The 21,048-nt window shown below is 41.2% G+C and overlaps 1 protein-coding gene across 1 annotated transcript in view; it reads left to right on the top strand.

Annotated features, from left to right (window-relative positions):
• cxxc4 (CXXC finger 4) overlaps positions 1-20,581 on the top strand; it is a 30,121-nt gene extending 9,540 nt beyond the window's left edge. Inside the window, exon 3 of the mRNA XM_034230204.1 lies at positions 19,462-20,581. Coding sequence (XP_034086095.1) covers positions 19,462-19,506 — 45 coding nt within the window. The 3' untranslated portion in view covers positions 19,507-20,581. The remainder of the gene's footprint in view (positions 1-19,461) is intronic.
• Positions 20,582-21,048: the final 467 nt, after the last annotated feature.

Genomic DNA, 21,048 nt, shown 5'->3' with positions numbered 1-21,048 from the left:
CGAAATGAGGCCACGCATCTCAACCTAAAGGGCAACCTTAAGCTCCTGTCAAGACAATAGGATTTTGCCTTCTGAACCACGATGCAGACCGCTTAATTATACACATCTTCCCTGCAAGCTAGCCTTAGCTACTTAAGAGCACCGGCCCCCCTTATTCATTGTCATGGCCTTTTTTCCCCTAGATTGGTCGTGCCGTGTGGATTTTCTGTCAGTTTCCATTTGCACAGAGTAGCTGTCCTCCTCAGGCCTTCGCTGTGCTCGGAAAGGCACAACCGCACGGCACTGTTAAAGAATTCATCCTTTTCTCCACCGCCGCCAATTAAGGCCAGAGCGTAATCGGAGGCGTCTGGACGATGCCCTTACATTATGTGGTCTGTCGCCTCCTCTGCCCCCGTTTGATTTAACATCCCCGGTTCAGTGGTGAAAGAAGGCTCATTGCCATTGTCTTTATTATCGTGAGGAGAGCAGAGAGAGAGATGGGGGGAGAAACTAGAAAGCAGCCCAGCGGAGGATGGACAGTGTGAAAGAGCAGGTGCGGGAGGACGTTAATGTGTGGCACTTTAAATTTTAAACAGATGAGAATCAATTATTGATGCTGTCTCTGACTGAGAAGTTAAAAGGTATCTCGTCATTACCGCGAGCCTGTATACAAAAAAACTGTGTGAGAGAAAATTCTCCTGCAAACCCATCGTGAGCGCCAAGCCTTGGATGTTGTATTCAATTAAATGGTTTCTGAAAAATATTCTATGTTTTGGCTTGAATACAGCGAGGTTTACAAAGCCCTTTCCAAGGAATATTGCACGTATTAAGCTGAAGAGCAACAAGGCAAGTTGGAAATGGTTGAATTGATCTACAATTAAGAGCCAGATGAAAAAAGCAGGTCTTTAACGTGATATTTATTCATTTATAATTAGCTATTAATAAATTCCTCTAACAGGCACCTTGTTGTGTCTTTTGTGGTTGTATCATACACCTAGCCAGGGCTTGGTGATATGTAGAAAATAAAGATATATGTGACCAAATACCTTGATATCGGTATTGCAACGTATGATACAGTCAGGGTATATGCAGGAATCCTGAAGTCAAATGTAATACCTTTTAAGACCTTTTTTAAGACCCTTTCAATACATTTTAAGACCTCATCGCCACTTCCAGTTTCAACCGGTTACATTGGCGACACACTACCTCACATTTACTATATGTAGTATTGATTGTCCTTCCTCCTTATCTTCCAACCAGTTGGACGCAAACTTGAATTTCCCCATAACGATGTTGCTTAACAACCGGCGTAAACGGACCTTCACACGCTATCAAGCAGTGAGCGTGCGATGTCCTGTTCAGATGACGTCAAATCCAACGGGATGCCATAAATAAACTACACAGAATCACACTACACACCTACGCAATGATTACATTCAGGCAGACTGTAGTATACGACCTCTTTGGACAATTTATATACTCATTGAAAACAAGCTACGAAATGTAATACCTTGGAAAATGCCGTTTAATACTTTTTAATAGCCTTAATTTTAGCTAAATTGATTTATCAACTTTTAATACTTTTTAAGACCCCGCGGACACCCTGACAGTTGACCATTAGTGCCTTCACAAAATATTTACACAATATTTGTGTTATCAGTATTGCTCATAAGGACACAAAGGGGTACAAGGTAAACAAAAACATGCTAGATGGCGCCATGTTAGTTGGCCGCCTGTTGCAGGAGCTCTCGTGTATTTATGGGTTTTTTGTCCTTTTATTCACTTTAATTTCCTCTTTTGTGTGTTTTTTCTATTATTTTCTGTATATGAATGACAAAGGACACTTTTGGTTTTGAGAGTTTTCTCTGTGTGCTTCTGTTACTTTCTTCACTTTTAGTAATGGAGAGAAGTGACGGCATTGTTCACACATGCAACCCGCTGATTGTGCTGAAACAATAGAACTACTAGATGAGACTGGTCTGGAAAATGACATAATGCGCCGTAATGCAGCATCTAAAACGAGGAAAGAGGACACATGCCAAGATCTAAGAAAATCTCTATAGTGACATATGACCATATTGATATAATACCAGTATATTTATTCACGGAGCCATAAGCTATATTGCTACATTAGCCTTGAAAACAGTAAACTAAACAACGCAAGACAGAAATCGATGATTCTCCTAATGACTATTTTCAATACAGTTTGTTTCTATTTCTTAGCTGACACTGGACATCCACTTCATTTGTGGACTTAAAGTAGAAATGGATCCAACGATTTTGCTACCTGAGAAGAGAAGAGGAATATCTAGTACTAGTATAATTATTTTTAAGATACCAGCTGGAATATCTCTGTAGTTTCATGCTGCTTTTATTCATGAATTACACTGATAGTGATTGTGGGGCTACTGTAGATCGCCCTCATGCAAAATGACGGAAATGTAACTGAGCTATTTCACAATGACCTTAAAAGTAGAATTTCCATTCATGTTTATTTAAACTATAGCCTACAAAGAGTATGTGTGATGAAGTATTGCAATGTACAGTTACGGCCCGTCCACACAGCAGCGTTAAAAAAATCTTGAAAACTTGGAGGTGGGCGTGTCTGAAAGCTTGGGGATTTTTTTGCGAGCAACGCGACCAACAACCAATCACATGAATCTCCCGCCCCCGACATACAAAGCAATAGCAATGTTAAAACGAAGTAAACTGGATATAAAATCCCCAAACAGGCGAAAACCTACCAGTTTCACCCACTGTCTCTGCCACCTCCCTCCATGCCTGGTTCCTCCGGTTTGTATCCCGGTAAGTTATTAGCGACTGGTCATAAAGAACCGGGTGATTTGCTACCGCAATAACTAAGTTCTCCTCCATTTTCAGGAATATAGAAAATGAACTGCGGTCTGGCTCTCCCAGCTTGCACGCGGTTTGATTGGCAAGCGTACTGTCAGATTTGCATAAACGGGACGCTTCCACCTGAGCTTCGAAAGTTGAACATTGCTCAACTTTTGAATCCTGAAAATCCTGGAAATCCTGGAAATCTTCGCTTTGCTTCCCCACAATGCAGTTCGGCGAAAAGCGAGGCAAAGTGACGTCACCCCATTCAAAGTCAATGGGCAGAAGCGTTGGAAGATTTTTTTAACGCTGCTGTGTGGACGGGCCGTTACACATTGTTTAACTATTTACACGTGACTTTTGGTGATTGGGTAAAACCACTCCTGTAGCTTCTGGTCATATAAGACTGATATTTATTATTACAATGCTTTTTGTATATTTTATGTACAAAAACGATATATTAGTGTTGGTAACTCGTGCTATCCAGATGAACTGGAGACTAAACAGGAAAGCATGAGCACAGACATTTTGTTATCAGCTTTCCTTTTCTGGCTGTAAAATAACAACTTAAGAGAACTAATGCATTAACCCCCATCCCGCAATTATATATGTATGTAATTAAGACTGGAGTTGATTGCTAAGAGGGCAAAGAGTCACCACCATGTATAATTTAGGGTTAAGATAATAATTCTAAGGTGTAGAGGACTGCTCTGTATGTGATGGTTTGCATTTCAGCCTCTCTTACTCCCTCACTCTTGGACAGATCACTAAATTATAGTTCTTCTATTGATTTCTAACATGTCTCCTCAAGTCAAACCTCAAAACTCCCATCGCTGCTCACAACACTTATTTCCTGCATTGGGTCTGGTTGACATGATGCTTCTTGTTGACTATAAGATCATGACTTTACTCTGGCCCTGATGCTAGACGTTTACTGACTGTAGACATGTATTATAAGGGCCTATTATTTACAACTCTTTTCTCAAGCATACCACATTTTTTGATTGATTTCTTCTTTAACGCTGCTTTTTCTAGTGTTTGCAGAGGCTTGAAACTGATTTCCAAAAGGTAATCCATTACAATAGATCTTCCAGTCTACAATTTGATCAGAGGATGATAATGCAATGATGATAACTTATTAAAGGATTTCCTTGGTGGTTCAGATGCTTGTAGAAATCTCAGCTAGCCACAGTTTGAAGATTGGTCGCCACAAACAATTCACAATGTTGAGATGGCAGGAATTAAAACCAGGAAACTCACAAATAAATGAGCACGTCTTTAAGAGGAAGATGTGAATGTGATCTTTACTTGCATTGCAGGCCCAATTCTTCAATTATTGGACCGTATAAATGACGGGCACATTGGAGGACTAAAAACAGGATTTAGTGTATTAGTCGTCTAAACCAGAGGTTGCGCTAGACTTTTTCGCTGCCCGTGATTTTGACGGACAGGATCGCAACATTTCCGTCAAAAACCATTATCACCCGTCGGCCTTGTCACTACCTGATCTGCAGCCCTGCCCGATCTGCAGTGCGCATGTGCGAGATGGTCCGCCATATTGGAGAACTCCGTACGGCAACCCAAGTAGGACACTTGACACAGTGGCTTTTGGCAAAGCACAAAAAGAAAACTCTCGAGAGATGAGTTATTGTTATTACAACGTGACTTCACTATTATTATATATATATAACTCTTTTTATTGGGTTCTTTTATTTGGGGTTAAGTACATTGTCAGAATAAGTGAGAAATTGATTTAACTTCTATTAGACAGCTATATGCCATACATTTTTGCATACATTCACAGTAAATATGTATTCAGTATGATAGCTGTCTAACAGAAGTTAAATTCATTTCTCAATTATTTGCGGACCATCTCGCACATGCGCACTGCAGATCAGGCAGGGCTGCAGATCGGGTAGTGACAGGCCTGTACACAACTCTGCCGGGGGGGGGCTGGGGGGCGGAGAGAGCACGCTTGTGAACTGTCAACGGGGGGTGGATGCTCGCTTGTGAACTGTTAGCACCGTGTTACGCATGCCCATAGCACCTCGCGGGAGCGCGCACAGCGTTAAGCAAATACTTTTGTTGATCTGTTCGGCAAAGTTAGGTTTGGAAACAATATAATTTCCTTTTGGGCGGGCATGCATAACACGGCATAATACCGGAGCCCCGCTGCGGGGAAGCTTTGGCGCTGTTCTGAGTTTGTTCTAATCTGTCAAAATGATGGACGGATTTCAGATTTTTCCATCATTGTTAAAAAATATTCGGTTAACGCGACCTCCGGTCTAAACATAATTCTAAAAAAAATGACTATCTCTACAAACATTATTGAAGAAAAAGATAATCAGAATACATTCATGATTTTATATTTACTTGTCCTATATTACCCCTTGAGATATTTGTGATGTGCTACTCCCCTCTATGCTCTGATCACAGATTGTACCGTTTCAACGTTTTTATTTCTTGGACAAACTTGTAAATCTTATATTCTCCTATAAATGCTTCATACATATGCAATATGTATGTATAGTTGATGGGTTAAAGCAAAAAACACACAGCAGAATTGCCCTTTAACAGTAACTTATAAAGCTTATGGAAACAATATTGAGCTGCAAAAGAAAAAAAACCTCCAATCTTTGTTAACGTCATTGTCGCCAAATGTAATATACAGGGCGGAGGAACTGCGGGTCTGCGGCTGCACTGATTGGTTTATATCTATAGGTTAAAAGGCAGTAAATGACAGATGGCTTTGTGCCGTGCATCTAAGAAAACTGACGGGAAAGTGGATTTGTGAGTGACAACAGGCAGAGGGAGAAGTCGGTCAACGTGGTTTAAGCGTTTCAGTTTTTCTGCAAGTCAAATCCTCGCACACTGCCACCTTTCTATTGTGGCTCTCACCTTATGAATATTTCATGGCGAGCATCTGACACCATGCCCAGAAAGATATTTCATGTTTTTTTTTCCCTGATAGAAACCCTGGGGTTAGAGAGTGTCACAGAGGCGTGAAGTCGGTCTGTGTCCCCCAGGCGAAGGACGGGATTTATGATGCGCCGCTTGATGACATCAGGTGGATATTTTCATTCCTGAGCGGAGAGCCTCTTTGTCCTCCACAACCACTGATAAACCATTGAGCTGTTCGCTGTCTGTTGTCACTCCTCTAAAGATCGGTCTGTCGAGAGGAAGAAATGATTTCAATCTTCTCAGAGTGCAAGCTGTGTTTTGACAAACTGTGACCGGTTTCCTCGTCTGATCACTGCAGAGCTGGAATGACTAAGCGGGGGGGAGTCTGCTTGGATTAGCTTAAAGTCTATATTACATTGCCCACTGGCACCATATCGCTCTTGTTTTTGTCTTTGTTAAGCTTCACCTTCCAGTTTAACTAAAGCCATTATGTCGGCTAATTCCTCGTTTTAGGTCGCTTCCAGTGAAATATTAGCTTCATGACTCTAACTTTAATCCTTGTTTTTCTTTCATAATAGGGAGGGAGGTTCTCTTTTCACACACGCCTAGAGAGCTGACCTGGCAGTATTTTTGCATGCAGTTCAATTAAATAACACTAAATTAAGACGTCCTTCTTGGACAGCCTTTTATTTTACAATTCAGCATATTATAACAGTGGTTTTCAACCCTTATGACTGCTCCCACAAAGATAAATAAATATTGAAACCAAGCTGGAAACAGATGTAAACAGTCTCAATATAAATATAAAAGAAAAAGCCAAATAAATGTATATTCATTCCAGCTTTAAATGAGATGGTCTACTAATCCTGAAACAGGAAAAGGCTGTAATTCACGAGAGGAAAAACAAGACAAGAGGAATGTCTTTAAAAATACTAAATTACATGTAGTTTGCTTTTACTGCTTTCCGCTCCTCTTACAAATCTTGCAACCCTGAGATTTTTCCTGTGACTTATATAAAGGGAAGATCCGCTGTTGTATTTTCCACCCATTCTCTAATGTTATGTAACAGAAGATGTGACTCCCCTGGATAATTAAGGGTTTCTTAAGGTTTATGGAGAGTCATGAAGAAGTTAAAGTATGCAATAATTCACGAAGACATGGATAAGAAGAAACACAAAGAATAAGGTCCTATTGGCCTCGTCTTCTGCTTGATATGGAGAAACTGTCAGAGGCAGAAATCAGATTTGTATCAAAAAACAAATGTGTTGTCATTCTCGTGAGCACAACAAAGAACCACAGTTGCCAATTTCATCCAAAAATATTTCCAAAATGTCTTTTAACAGATTTAATGCACCATTTTACACAGTTGATCAACTTTACGTTAGTTATTGTTTTGCCCATTATCTATCAAGGTAGGTTTCACTGAGCTTCCTTTTGCCACGTAACACTCCCTAAGTTACACACATTCACACCTGGAAGCTTGCCAGTCCAACCTCAGTGTGACCTGCTGGCCTCTGAGCAGCTCCACTGGACCAGGCAGGGAAACGGTGTATCTCAAGGACATAATGGAGCTAATGAGGCGACGCAAGCGCTGATTCTTTAACTTCCCCCGCCCAGATTCATCCTGTTGGGGATCAAAACATTACTTTCCTCACACAGGCTGCCTTTTTTCTAGTGTTTAGGCCACCACTGCCCTCTAAGTATTGATCATTTAACCAAAAACTCACAACCCAAGCTGTAGAAATGCTCCAACTGTGAGTCATCTAACATCCTTACTCCCCCTAAAGACCTTTTTGAACATTAAAGCATGGAAACATGTCACAGCAGAGGCACAACATATGAACCTGAAATAAGAATAACATGTCCTTTTTAAACAAAAAGCTCTTAAAATAGCTCCACCTCACTTTATTCATCCATTTAGTGAACCTATGTTGCAGTCACTCGCATACTTTTAAATACTTTCCTCATGTTGTCTCAATACCAGCATCTCTTGCCGACACATTTAGCACATTAAGTATACAAAAGATATAAGCAGAGCAAAGGTGCTGTAATTGACAGGTGCCAATTAGCCGTACATATTCAAAACTTAAACTTTTGTTACTCGCTGAATTTAATGCACAGATTGATTTGAAGTCTCCATTACGCAAGTGCAATTAGAGATCCAACTTCTACTGTGTGTATTTTCTAATCCTAACCTAAATATTATGTTGATTTACAGTAAATATGCAGAGCTCTGCATATAGGCCTTCTGAGTTTCAGTTCTCCCACACAGATGCTGAGAAATCTGCTCAAAACAAGAAGGCCTGCTCCTGCTTTGCATTTCAATTTAACATTTCAGAGAACTGGCAGCATGTTGCCTCGCTTAGCCTTCGCTTCGTTACACCCACATGGCTTCTCGCCGTGCTCGTTGACGTCTTGCGCTGTTCAAAAGGCTTGGTTGAGAAATTGGGGATTTCCATACCCGATCCCTCAGGTATCTACAAACTCAAATGCGTGTCCTGCTCATCTTCCCCCTCACACTCCCATGATGCAAAGCCTGCCCTTCTCCCCGCTCACACTGCTCGGATTTCACCGCGTCTCGGCGCTCAATTGACCCCGCTGCCGCATCTCTTTGTTTTGTTTTCCTGGAATCTCAGCAGCACCTGAAAGCCTCTCCGCTGTCTCGCGTATAGGGCATGCTCCCAGAGGAGAGTTAGCTTTGTGGCAGCCCGGTGCAAAATTGTGATACTTGGACAAGAGTACTTAGGTGAAGCAAAGTGAAATGGAGGCAGGCACGGTTGTATTTAGTAGCAGGAAGGAGATCCGGGCTACAGACGGCCGCCTCTGACCCGAGGGTGCTGCCTCTGTCTCTTCCCACTGGGGTCGGCTCAGCCTCCGCCTGTGTGGGCAGGGATTTTCCATGCATGATAAATGGAGGAGGCATGGCGTCTGAGCTGTTTCAGCAGAAGAAAGTCGCTCCCTTTTTACCCTAGATATCTCTCACACTGTATTGTGCGAGATTGTACTATGTGTAACAGTGTAAGAGTTATTTTTAAAGCATATCAGAATTTGAAAATACTAAAAGACCTTTTTCCTGGACCATTTCTCCTTATTTTGACAACACATGCTGAGGATTTACTGGACACAATATCTCTTGAGCATAAGCATTATTTATTCATATAAGGAATATTTAATGAAGATGCTTGTAAATATTCAACCCCTTTAAATACTACAAATTTGCTTTGCTAACATTTTGAAGGAAACATAACTTGTGATATCCCAGGTCTGCGGAGGATTTGAAGGGAGGAGGTCAGGATGGATGGTTGGGTGTACTAATCACTTCTGTACTACTCCACCAATGTTTTTAGATGTGGGTTACTTTGACACAGCTGTGGAAAAATGATTTACGTAGAATTAAATGTTCTCCTATATTGACTGATATGAACGTCATTTTAAATTAATTTTAACACACAATAATGTAGTTTGACACAAGTGTACATTATTGTATTTGTATACCACCACCCTCTGAAGGCTAGTTTTGTATTGTACGATAATATAGTATAAAACAGTTATAAATGTAAATAGTTTCTTTACAGAAGACTTTATATGATTGTTGACAGACGTAACATATTGATCACATACATCCTTTTATCTGCTTAAGTCTGCATTTTAATGTGTTATAAATGACGTTTCCAATGAAGGTGTACAGCTCATAAATACTAAACAAATCGGGCTATACAGATGCCCCTACATCTTGGCAGTCAAAGATGATGTGAACAAACTCAATGCTAATCACTAAATACAAACAAAAAACCTAGGCCGGAGATTTACTTGCTTTAAACTACATGGTCACAATTGCATCACACTGTCTCACATATCCTGGGTTCGCTCGATCTTAGAGAAGCACATTGCTTGGTGTTCACCTGTCTCCATCTCTACCGTCAATATCGAATAACATCACGCATAGTTGTGAGGTAGGCAGAGCTGGATAATCTCCCCAGACTTTTAGTTTAAATTAGCTTACATCTCAAATTAGGCAGATCTTGAGTTACACTACTGTCAATGTTTGACACTTTCAACTATTTTTGCATTTTAGGCCACACCTATCAGTGATGTCATAGGATCATCAGTTGTTTTGCCGTCAGCAGCTGATGGAAAACATCTGCTATCACTGATTAGGGCGTGTCTGAAAAGAGAGCAGCTGATTGTATTTCAGCTGTGTGAGTCAGAGTGGATTTATCCCTCTCATACATTGGACTGTCTCCATCAACATATACTGACTTCCTCATAAAGTGACATGTTGCAGCGCTGCCCCACTTACACTGTTCCAATCCACTGTCCACTCAATGGCTCGCTCAGTTTGATAAAAAAGTGTATTTTCCCAAAGCCACTGAGCCTTGGCCCGCCTCGCTGCAGACCCACTCCTATGGAGGGGCTAGTAAAATATACGTCCTGCAGGAATACTGCACTGTAATTACATTCCCCCATTAGCATATGGAGGCTTGGAGTCACACTGCACTCAGCCTCCAGCAGCACTTTGCCATATGGTCCGTCTGCGCTTCTCAGGCGATATTTGGCAAGACTCTCGCAGAAGGTCAAATATCAAGTCAGAGGACTGTGCCAGAATTGCATCTATGCTAATTGCTCTCTCTCTCTCTCTCTCCTCCTCCGCTCTCTCATCCATCTTGTGCTCCTCTCTCTCTCTCCCTTTCCTCCCTCCTCTCCCACTGAAGTAAGTAATCTGAGTTAGGATGTTTCTGAGATGGAGATGGATTTGGTTTTCCTTCGCTGCCCCTCAGCCTAATCTCCCCCCTGTGACCACCCCCCCCCCCCCCCCCCCCCTCCCCTCTACCCTCTACCCACCACTTCATACATGCCTAGTCAGCAAAATACTCCCAAATTCCTCATTACTCACAAACATCCGCAATACACTTAGCTTGATTTGCTCGCATAGTTGCTTGGTGCAAAGCTGGACGTTGATTAAAAAAATTGTAGCTGTGTAGTATTTCAGTATAGGAATGCCATCAGGTTGTACTTTAGTTAGCCGTGTGAGTGTCATGACCATATTCAAGAGGGGCGGTTATTTGAATACATACGCTATTAAAATAAAGAAAAGGTGGCATTAACAGCTTATGGTAATCCACTAAATGTGTTAATATCTCACATTTAAAGTCCTCCATGATGATGATCTGTGTTTAATATGAGCTGAGAAGCTGCTAGTAAACGTCTGCAATGGTGAACCAAATACTGAAAATGTAGTTGATTTTCATCACACCTTGTAATTTAAGGAAGTAAAATAGAGATGCATCAATTTAAGGGATAATAAATACTTCCAATCATGCGCCTTAATATATTTTCTCACTTACGATAGGTCAAGGTTTTATGGGACATGTGAAAAATGAATGCTATAAAATAAGATTATATGTTGCTTTTATCTAACACACCACAGGCCTTGATTTACTTTTCCTCCAGCTACAGTAGCTGCCGCCCCATTATATCATAGTTCTGAAGTCATTTTGAGATAGTTCTTAGGAATACATTTTAAAAAACTGTAAGAATGTGAGCACATTTATTTCAGCGTGTTCTGAAAATTGTTCAGCGTTATTTGATTTAGGCTGTCAATATATCAATATCTTAAAGAGAACTACAGTCACAGGAATTTGATTCACACCAAGAATGTATTTTCACTTTACAAGTGATATCTCTACGGCTCATAATGATATATTCAAAGGCAGGGCTTCTCAAACTCCGGACCGAACTGCAAATCAATCCGGACCAAAGCCTGTGTCCCATTATAAAAAAATCAAAAAAGCCAGTGATCCGGACCAGTGACCTTGTATAAAATTCACAAGTGGACCTTTAATAAAAAAAGTTTGAGCACCCCTGGTCTAAGGGAACTGTGAAAAATGAAAGTATGAGTGTGCTAATGGATAGTGCTTGCTTACAAACACTGTTAGCCGTTAGCATTTTATAGGATCAGTAAAAAGATCAGTTAAGAAATAATATTTGTTTCCGTTACATACAAATAAGTCAGTGTTGTTCCACCTAAATGCAAGGCATATCTAACTTCTGAAAATTCCAAGAAAAAGCAGCCAAGCTGATATCCAAAAGGAAAAGTATTTTGTTTATTGTTCATATAATGCAACTGGACATTGTCAGCGTTGCAGGTATTATGACGCTTTTCTGACATGTGTAAGTAGCAAAAAAAACACATTTTAAAGGAGACCTATCATGCTATATTTGAATAATATATTGTAGGGCCATACCTATATAAGGTATATTTATATGTTTTCTTTTTCAAAATACCAAACAGATCATGCATTTTAGCCATGCCTCATTTCGCTCTATTTTCCTCTCCTCCACCCTGTCTTTGCATGCGCTGCAGCTGACCACGCCCCCCTGCAAAGGAGGGGGCTGAGTTAGGAGTGTCATGTTACCATGCTGTTACCATGCCACGGCAACCTCTCATTCCCCTGATTGGTGGAGAGTTGACCATATAGGCGGAGCTCCTCGTCACTGACGTCAGACTATTTTAAATCTGGATCAGTCTGTATCAGATCCGTTAAAGCCCCGTTTTTAGAGATTTTGGGTATGGAGGAAAAGAGAGAGGGTTGTGTTTTCTGACACTTGGTGAGTTCCCTGGCACACCGGGGACACATATTCATGTATAAAAGACGTACAAAAGGTGCATTTTGCATGATAGGTCCCCTTTGAGTATAAAAAGTTAAATATGTCTGATAGTGTTTTACTGTTGTAGTAGAAAAGATGGATTTTGACTATTTTAATTAATGGTGGCAGGTGTAATCAATTATAATAAATCATATTTAATCAGGTCATCATTATATTTTTCTTGTTAAAATATAAAGTGAAACCATAATGTAGCTACTAACTAAAGCTGTAAAACATTTGACTTTTTCTGCATGAGTAGAGCAGAATTATAAAGTGGCATAACGTGGAACAAGTAAAGAACAAGTACCAACATTTTGAACTGAAGTACGGTACTTGAGAACAGTATACTCTGTGCTGTAGAACAATTCAAATGACCTGTCCAATAACAATTCTTCATTGTTGAAATCACTTGCAATACTCGGTGTATTCAGACTAGTTTTGTCCGTAAACAAAAAAAACACAAAGCAGAAAGATAACTTCATCACAGCAGATACTAATTCCATTACAGCCAGTTAATTACTTATTATCACCAGAATGTTATAGTTGATTCTGTATAAGAGTTAAGATAAGATAGGACTTTATTCATCCCGAACGAAATTGTTCAGCCAGAGTTACAAAAATACAATCAACACAGCAGCACAATAATAATAAAACTGTACACTAACAGTACAGTAAAAAGAGCAATTCAATAACTACAGGAAACATAGGCGGTCACATGTAATGTAAATATTAACAGTGTAGTATTACGCCGGTAATACTCAAGGTTTGATCCGTTGCGCAGTGAGTGTGTTTGTGTTACGGTGTCGTGCTGCAGGCGGGGGGGGCAGTGGCGTGTGGATGACTAGATGAGTGGTCTGTCCGTGATGGCGGCCTTGGAGAGGAACCTTTTATAAACGGCATTGGGAGGCTCGAATATTGGCTACAAGCTTTAAGATGAGATTTCAACCCGCACCTATCACCGCCTGTAACGGTGCAGGTGATGGATTGCTATACCTTCCAGGTTTGAGCTTGGCAACGCCCCAATATTCCTGCAGAATAAAGTGACAGGCAATATATAACACATCAGTTAAGGCTGACTGCACCACTGAAACTTTCCTCAGACCTGGCCCTGAGTCTTTGGCTGGCTCCAAAGTCTTCTTTCCTGACTCTGATGAAACATGCTCTTTCCTCACTGCTCTTCACAGTTTTGTCCGCTTCACTACTTCACTTTTATATATACAGTCTATGGCTTCACCACCAGAAAATATCAAAGGCATTTCCCTTTATGTTCTCATTTTACATTGAAATGGTCACTGACTTTGATTTCCAGTTCTGAGGTGTCAGTCTGAATTGAGTTTGCTAGGTGTTACCTGGTAAAAAAAACAAATTGGCTGACCTGAGTTTGCACTTGTGATGCTGTGTGAAGATTATTTGTAAATATGTTCTATACAAAGTCAGTGTCCAGACAGCTATAGCCGTGTCAGCCGCAGTGTGTTTGTCGAGAAGACGTGGGCAGTGGTATTTATTTATACATATTTCGTTTGCAGCCTGTCAGACCTGCATCCAAAAGGATTGCGGTTATGAAAAGTGGCCTGGTTCCCGGTCCGTAGGTTCATAAATAATGGGTATTGTCAGAGTAATGTATGGGCCATGTGCTATAATGAGCATACGGAAACACATCAGCACACTCCCACAGGCTGCTGTTCAACCACTGTCTCTCGCTGAGATGCCTCCCTATCTGACTCTGCTATTCTATCCTGATTTCTATGCCACATTACACATTTCATTCCAGTATTCCTACTCATCTATAACACATGTTTTTATATCTCCGAATTAGAGTAGAGAATTCCTAGACAGAAAAAGAGAAGGGGAGGGGGAGAGTTGGTTGGAGAAAAAAAATCCACCGACAATTATGGTGAATTAAAAGTTTTATAATGTTGTGTGTACGTGTGTGTGCCTTTAGTGTGTGTGTTAGTGTGTGTGTGTGTGTGTGTGTGTGTGTGTGTGTGTGTGTGTGTGTGTGTGTGTGTGGTGTGGAGGGGGGGGGGGGGGGGGTTGCGGGGGTCTCTGTGACAAGGCTGGCTCGGAGCGTAGAGCCGAGGGTTCGTGCCAGACATGTCTCAAGAGAAACCGGGGCACATTTGCAATCACCCCGAGTTCAAAAGGGTAATTTATTCACAGTCTGTGGTTAAAGTAGGGCTGCTCAGAATGCCAGTGGGATTCTGCTGGGAAACGGAGTGGAGACACATTATTTTCATTTTCCCTTCTTGTTTTTTTTTTCTTTCTCCTCCTGTCTCCCTCTCCTGCTTTTTATCCCCTCATCCTCCTCTTCATCGCCTGTTGTTGTTTCTGCGAGCCCTGTGTGGCGTCTTTTAACACACGCCAGCGAGCATATTTCACTTTTACACTCATCCGCATTGACGTCCCGGTGCTGATTGAATTTTGAGGCGCTGCAGCGTCTGCCATTATCATCCTCATCGTCTTGAGTGGTTTATCTCCGGCCCCAGCTCCGTGTGACGCCAAGGCTGCAGGGGAGAGGAGGGGCAGGGCCGGGGATTTGAGGACTGTTCATGTGTTTTTTAATATTCCTGTGGAAAAGATAGGGAGGATCGGCCTTAACCTGGATGTTTAAGATTGCGGTTGGAGGTTTATGCTGTGTGTGCATGCATAGTGCCTTGCAGAGGTCAGAGCAGTTTTAACAGAAACTGCTTTAGTCCGGTCGGTTTGACTCTGATTTAACGTCCCGTTGTCGCCGTCTTTCTCCCACCTCGTCTCAATCTCTCGACGTGGCTTCAGCATTAACTGCACCTGCCAGGTTCAGTTAGGATCACAGGGTGTCATGGCTGCCCAGAGCCCTCACACTGCCTCGCCAGAATCAGCAGAGAATTATTCCGCCACATGTCAGTTTTACTGTGTCGTTATCACCAAAACCCACCGGCAGACACTTAAAATACACTGCCTGCTGCGGTGGTGTGGTGGGGTTAATTTGAGGTCTGGAGAAATCTCTTCCTCCTCCTTCAGTCAGCCCAATACTCGATTGTGTGCATTCATTGCCAGAGCGGGAAATTGTCTTCCCCTCGTGTGTCGTTGTTGCCAGGTTGTTATGTACGCTCTGCTGCAGCGGCGTTGACGTGAGGCTGAGCTGCTGCCATGGCGTCTTGATTTGAGGTGAAACCTTGGTGTTGCTCCCTGGTGTAACACTATCAACCCTTACCTCCTCCGCACATTTCCTCCTCCCTTTTATCACTCGTCTGTCTTTCCCTCTCCCTGTTTTTCTGTATTCTTCTGTCTTTTCTCCCTCACTCTCCCCGGCGGTTGATGGAGTGATTTTGAAGGCGCATGCAGGTGGGGGAGCAGAGCTGTGCTAATTGAGCCTTCTTTGTGCCTGGTCACTGCAGTGTGCCGAGGCGAGGGGGCCTGGGAGTGAATCCAAGCACCACTCAAGAGCCCCACTGGATCGATAACGCAGGAACTTAACAAAACAGAGACATGCCGAGTGCCCAGATCAGGGTCATTATTGTCTCCGGCAAGCCGCACTTCCACCAGGGACTGATCAATGTGAGAATATGGATCAAGATAAACATTCTCACCGCCCCTGTCTCTCCTCTTTGCCTCAGCTTTGAGAGCATCGTGTTCTAAACCAAGAGAGCGGAGCTGAAAGTGCCCGTGTGGATGTGCCGTATCCAATGTGGATGTGCACACCTTATCCACAGAATTCGGACAATTACATGCTCGTTAGGGATGTCACCAGAACAATACTTCGGTATCAAGTTAATGCCAAAATTCGGAAAATGTGACGATACCTGTTTATCTACAGCACCACAGGTACTACTGTTGGGATTGTCAGTGCTAGTCCTTCTGCGGCCGATAGAAAATGTTGATTGGACGCATTACACTAACTATTGACGTGTCCAAGGGGAAGCATCACTCTTTTTTATTAATAATGCTACTTTGTAAACACAAATCTGTTTTGAAATCAGCAGGAGAGCTAGTTAACGGTAGCTGTTAGCAACCAGTTGAGGGTATGTTCAAATTCAATCTTGTAAAAAGATTTGTGAAACTTGATTAAATATAACAGTTGAAGAATATTTTTTTTCACAGTGATATAAAATAGATATTGGAGAGGGAATTATGACCCTGTAAATGAACTGAAGGAGCATATGTTGAAGTACATGGGATTTATAGTGTTATGTTTGTTGAATAGCATGGTAAGAAATCGGTAGCTTGGTTTTGATGTGAACTTGAATTTAAATGCTGCAGTACACCTCTGGGAGGGATTAGGACCCACACACAAATTCAAATGTATCAATCCATCTTATCTCCTTAATGTTTTCCTGGGGTTCAGATGAGTAAAAAACTCACAATAAGTCTAGGGTCAAATTGGTCAGCTTAGTTTCATGCCACTCATCCATCACATCTAAAAAAAGAAGCAGTAATTATTACATGAAACAAGTATTTATCAAAGCCTAATTGCCTCCCAAAGCAAAAGAAAACACAATTAATGGAGCTACGATGACACAACAAGGGCGCAGGCGTCAGCTCGTTGCAATTAAGCAAAGAAGAAAACATGAGATCTGTGAGAGCGTCTTGACCCATCAAAAAGATAATGGTGTTTCATTTAATCCGTAGCTTTAAATTGGTGATGATGGTATCCTGCTGTTCTGGGTGCCTCCATTATTCACTTGGAAGGATAATAGTAATTGCTTAATGTGGTGTGGGAAAAAAATGATATGGTAAATGGTTTGCTTCCCACATTGGGAGAAATGAGTGAGGGTGATGTGACTGTAGTTGTTGTTGGAGGTTTAATAAATAGGTGTTGACAGCCTTTTGCAGACCTTTTCTCTTCAATATAAAGTTGTTTTTATTCATTAACTGTAATGGGATTATTTATCGGTCGATACTCACTTAATGAGTAAAGCTTAGTTTTCAGTTCAATCATGAATCGTTGCTGGCGCTTCCTTTAGCATCATTGGCCCAATTCACATATTTAGGTTTGAATGATTTCTAAAGACTTTTGACAATTACATTTGACTTGCAAATATTTTCTCTTGTTAAAATTAGGAATCTAAAAGGGCTAAAGTGCTCTCTGTGAATTTGGTAGTTGTGTGACTGTCTACACTTTTCAAAGTTGCCTCTAATGTAAAGAAATATGTCACTTTAAGTTGGTGATGTGTTAACTATAAAAGTGTCACAGCTAGAGTGCTGGATATACATCGTACATCATTAACTAAACTAAGGCTGAGTGATTTGGCTGTAATAAACAAGTATTATAAGAATACGGCAAATATTGTATGTAGAAAATTACAAATATCAAACCGATCGATTGTGTTTTATTGTTATCTCTGGTTGTAAGATATGACACTGCTCATGATGGACTATAAACCTGTTTCCTATATAAAAGGTCCTCAAAATGCTTGCTTGACAAGTTGTAAAACTGCAGATATTCCGTTTGTTGACATCACTATGTATAGTAACACTCGTTCTTCTATTGGCTCGCGTTCCCACACATTGTACGTGATAGGCTAAAGGGCGGGACATCTCTAAGCGTTTGACCAATCACAACAGAGACGGCCAGGTAATCAATCAGACTAGACTGGGCTCTGGTTTCAGACAGAGGGTGAAAAGAGTTGCATGTAAACATGTCACATTAGAGGCACAAAATACAAATGTTTACCTGAAAATGAGCATAATAGGGCCCCTTTAAGACAGAATCCCTTATACATGTTCCACTAAAAACGTATTGTTTCTTTTTTTAAATAAAAAAATATTCCGATCATTAATTTAGACAACATAGTAGTAAAATTACATGATCATATTCAACTCCACTGAAAGTCTCTGTGTTTATATAAACCATTTCCCTTCCTGTACACAGTTATTAATGTTTACTGTACATGTGGTCACATATGTATAAGCCTGAGTGTAGGAGTGTGGCGCTAAAGCTCTCATCAGCATGCCTTTAAAGAGCCTCCAATGACACTTGGTATTAAAATGTCAAATTGCCCTCCACTCAGACTAAAGTGATTTTAGTTGTGATTATGCACTATTTCCCCCCTGTCAACAGTGTGAAAAAATAATCAAAAAATGTGCTAATTGGTCATGGGGATTGGTGGGAGACTCCAGTATTTTTATGTCTTTGACTTCCAAATGAGTTTGGGTAAGGGTAAGGAGAGGCTGTCACTCCGGCATAGAGGTTTTTAGGGGAGAAGAAGAGGAGGTGTTGGGGGGGGGGCTGGCGCGAGCTCAAATTGAAATGATGCACTGTTCCCCCTCACTGCGGCTAGAGCTTGCAGTAATTAAATGCCTCATTGTTGCTTCTTGGGAATTTGTATTGAATATTTCATCCGGCGTAATGATTATTTGGGTGTGGGTGGGACGTGGATGTAATCACCTTGGCGGAGTCTTTGATGAAATACTTGGATTGGTGGTTGTGCTTTATTGCCGCTTTAAGTGCCCTTCTGGGTTTTTACTTGTACTTAATGTCCTGCTATTTAAAAATTCTGTTTCCAATATTATTGATTTTTTAGCTTCCAAATCTGTAATTTCCGACTGTGTTTATGGTAGTTTTTGTTATACATGACATGATTACTGTGCAGCCGTAAAACCTGCAATATGGTTTGCTACACATTGGAAGGAATACATGTGTCCAAAAGAAGCGTGAGGGTGATGTGACTGTTGTTGTTGTTGGTGTAATAAATAGGTGTTGATAGCCTTTTGTAGACCTTATTTCTCGTCACTGTAATGTAGTTTTCATTCATTAACTATAGTGGGGTTGTTTGTTAGTGGGCACATACCCAAATTAGTAAAGAAGTTATTTCAAGCCTGAATCATTGGCTTTTGCTTCTGTTAGAATCATGGCCCAATTCTTTTTATACATTTGGGTGTGGGTGGGACGTGGATGTAATCACCTTGGCTTGAGTCTTTGATTAAATACTTGGATTGGTGGTTGTGCTTTATAGCCCCTTTAAGTGCCCTTCTGGGTTTTAACTTTACCTAATGTCCCAATTTCAAAATGTGCTTTCCAATAATATAGATTTGTAAGCTTCCAAATCAGTAATTCCCATCTGTGTTTATGTTAAGCCTGCAAATTAAAATGTCTCCTTCACGTTTTGTCTCCCACAGAGGACGCCGGTCAGCAGCGGAGAAGCTTTTCGGTGGTTCTTTTAGAGAGACGGGCCATGGCGGCCCTTATCCAGCTGCAGGAGGGCAGGTGGGACCCTTGACTCTCTGCCAGGAGCGCCTGATGGGTCTAAAGAGCCCAAAACGCCCAACACATTTCAAGGAGGACGAGCGATGAAAAGTGGACTGACGAAAAGATAAACGAAAACATAATGGTGTTGTTTTAACTCTGTAATTTCCTTTTTCTGTGTAATTATTGTACCTTTTGACAGTATCATAATGTATATTTTCGGTGTCTATGAATGTGTTTTCAGTGTTGTGGCTGTATGTTTACAGCCAATCCTATGTAAAGGACTCAAACAGACAATCATACTGATTCCGTCAAAAACTGAAGAGGCCACAAGGATTGATGATAATACAACACACTTAACTCTGGAGCAATAATCTATTCTGTTGATTATTCCTCAACCTTTCATTTCTGTTGAATAATTTTATCAGACTGAATCATCTGATAGTTTTGTATTTTTTTTCTCTGAAACCGGTCATTTTGAATGCCACGCTAATGTAAAGACCGTCGCCGGCTGGAACGATGACACGAAGGACGGCAGCTGTGCTTCTGTCAGAAACTTGTAGACGTGTTTTCTCATTTGAGCGGACTCACTGCAGAACAACAGGGCACATTGTCTTGTGTGGTGAGATGCATTTCTTTACAATCCAATTGAGCATCAATTGATTGCGACAGCTCCAGACATGTATGAGTCACGCTGCTGTCTGGAGGTCATATTCTCAAGTACTTGTTTTTTTAACCAAACTTTGTCGGTCATCAAACCTTTTTTTCTTTCTTTCACTTAAGGTTGTAACTGTCTAAAAGGTAGAGAGTAATGCCAGTAAAGGAATTGTATGTTATGTTTAAAAACCTTCAAAATTAGACTTAATTACAGTACTCTATACATATTGGACATATCAGATGTTGTTCTGGAGCAAAGGGGTAGACTGGACTTTTCTCCTGCAGAGTAAACACATTCCAAAAACAAAATTATTCAATAAGTTACTCATTGTCTTAAACCCTATTGTTGCATGTGTAAATGTGTTTTGGTTTTAAAGACTACTAAGAATTTGTATATTGTTGTTGTGATGCTTTTATGTGTTAAAATAAAAAAAAATGACTTCAGTAAAAGGACGCTATATGTTTGAAGTGGCACCAGATAAATCCACCAATGATTGAAGGGGAACAAAATAACAATCAGTGATCAATTAAGGATCACCTGATTAAAAAAAACTATTTCTATTGTCCTTCCCGCCAAGCATCAGAAATAACAACCAGGAGGAGAAAGGAAGAATGTAATGGCATCAGTTGCCTCCCCAGTCACGTAGTCCCTTGAATACTAAAACGTTGCGCCGAGAAGAGTGGTTCCCAGAGGCAGCCGACTTTAAAGGACTAGTGAAATCCCATGTGGTTTGTCATGCTGGAATACTCTTGGGGGGAGGGGGGAGAATAGGAGGGTGGTGGGGGGACGAGGGGGAGGTGGGTGTGGGGGGTGTGAAGCGAGACAGGCGCCCTGAGATAGCTCGAGCAACTGAGAGATTGTC

Source organism: Gymnodraco acuticeps, unplaced genomic scaffold, assembly GCF_902827175.1.
Source record: "Gymnodraco acuticeps unplaced genomic scaffold, fGymAcu1.1, whole genome shotgun sequence".
NCBI lineage: Eukaryota > Metazoa > Chordata > Actinopteri > Perciformes > Bathydraconidae > Gymnodraco > Gymnodraco acuticeps.
The sequence above is the reverse complement of the archived record's forward strand: the minus strand, read 5'-3'. Positions and strand labels throughout refer to the sequence as shown.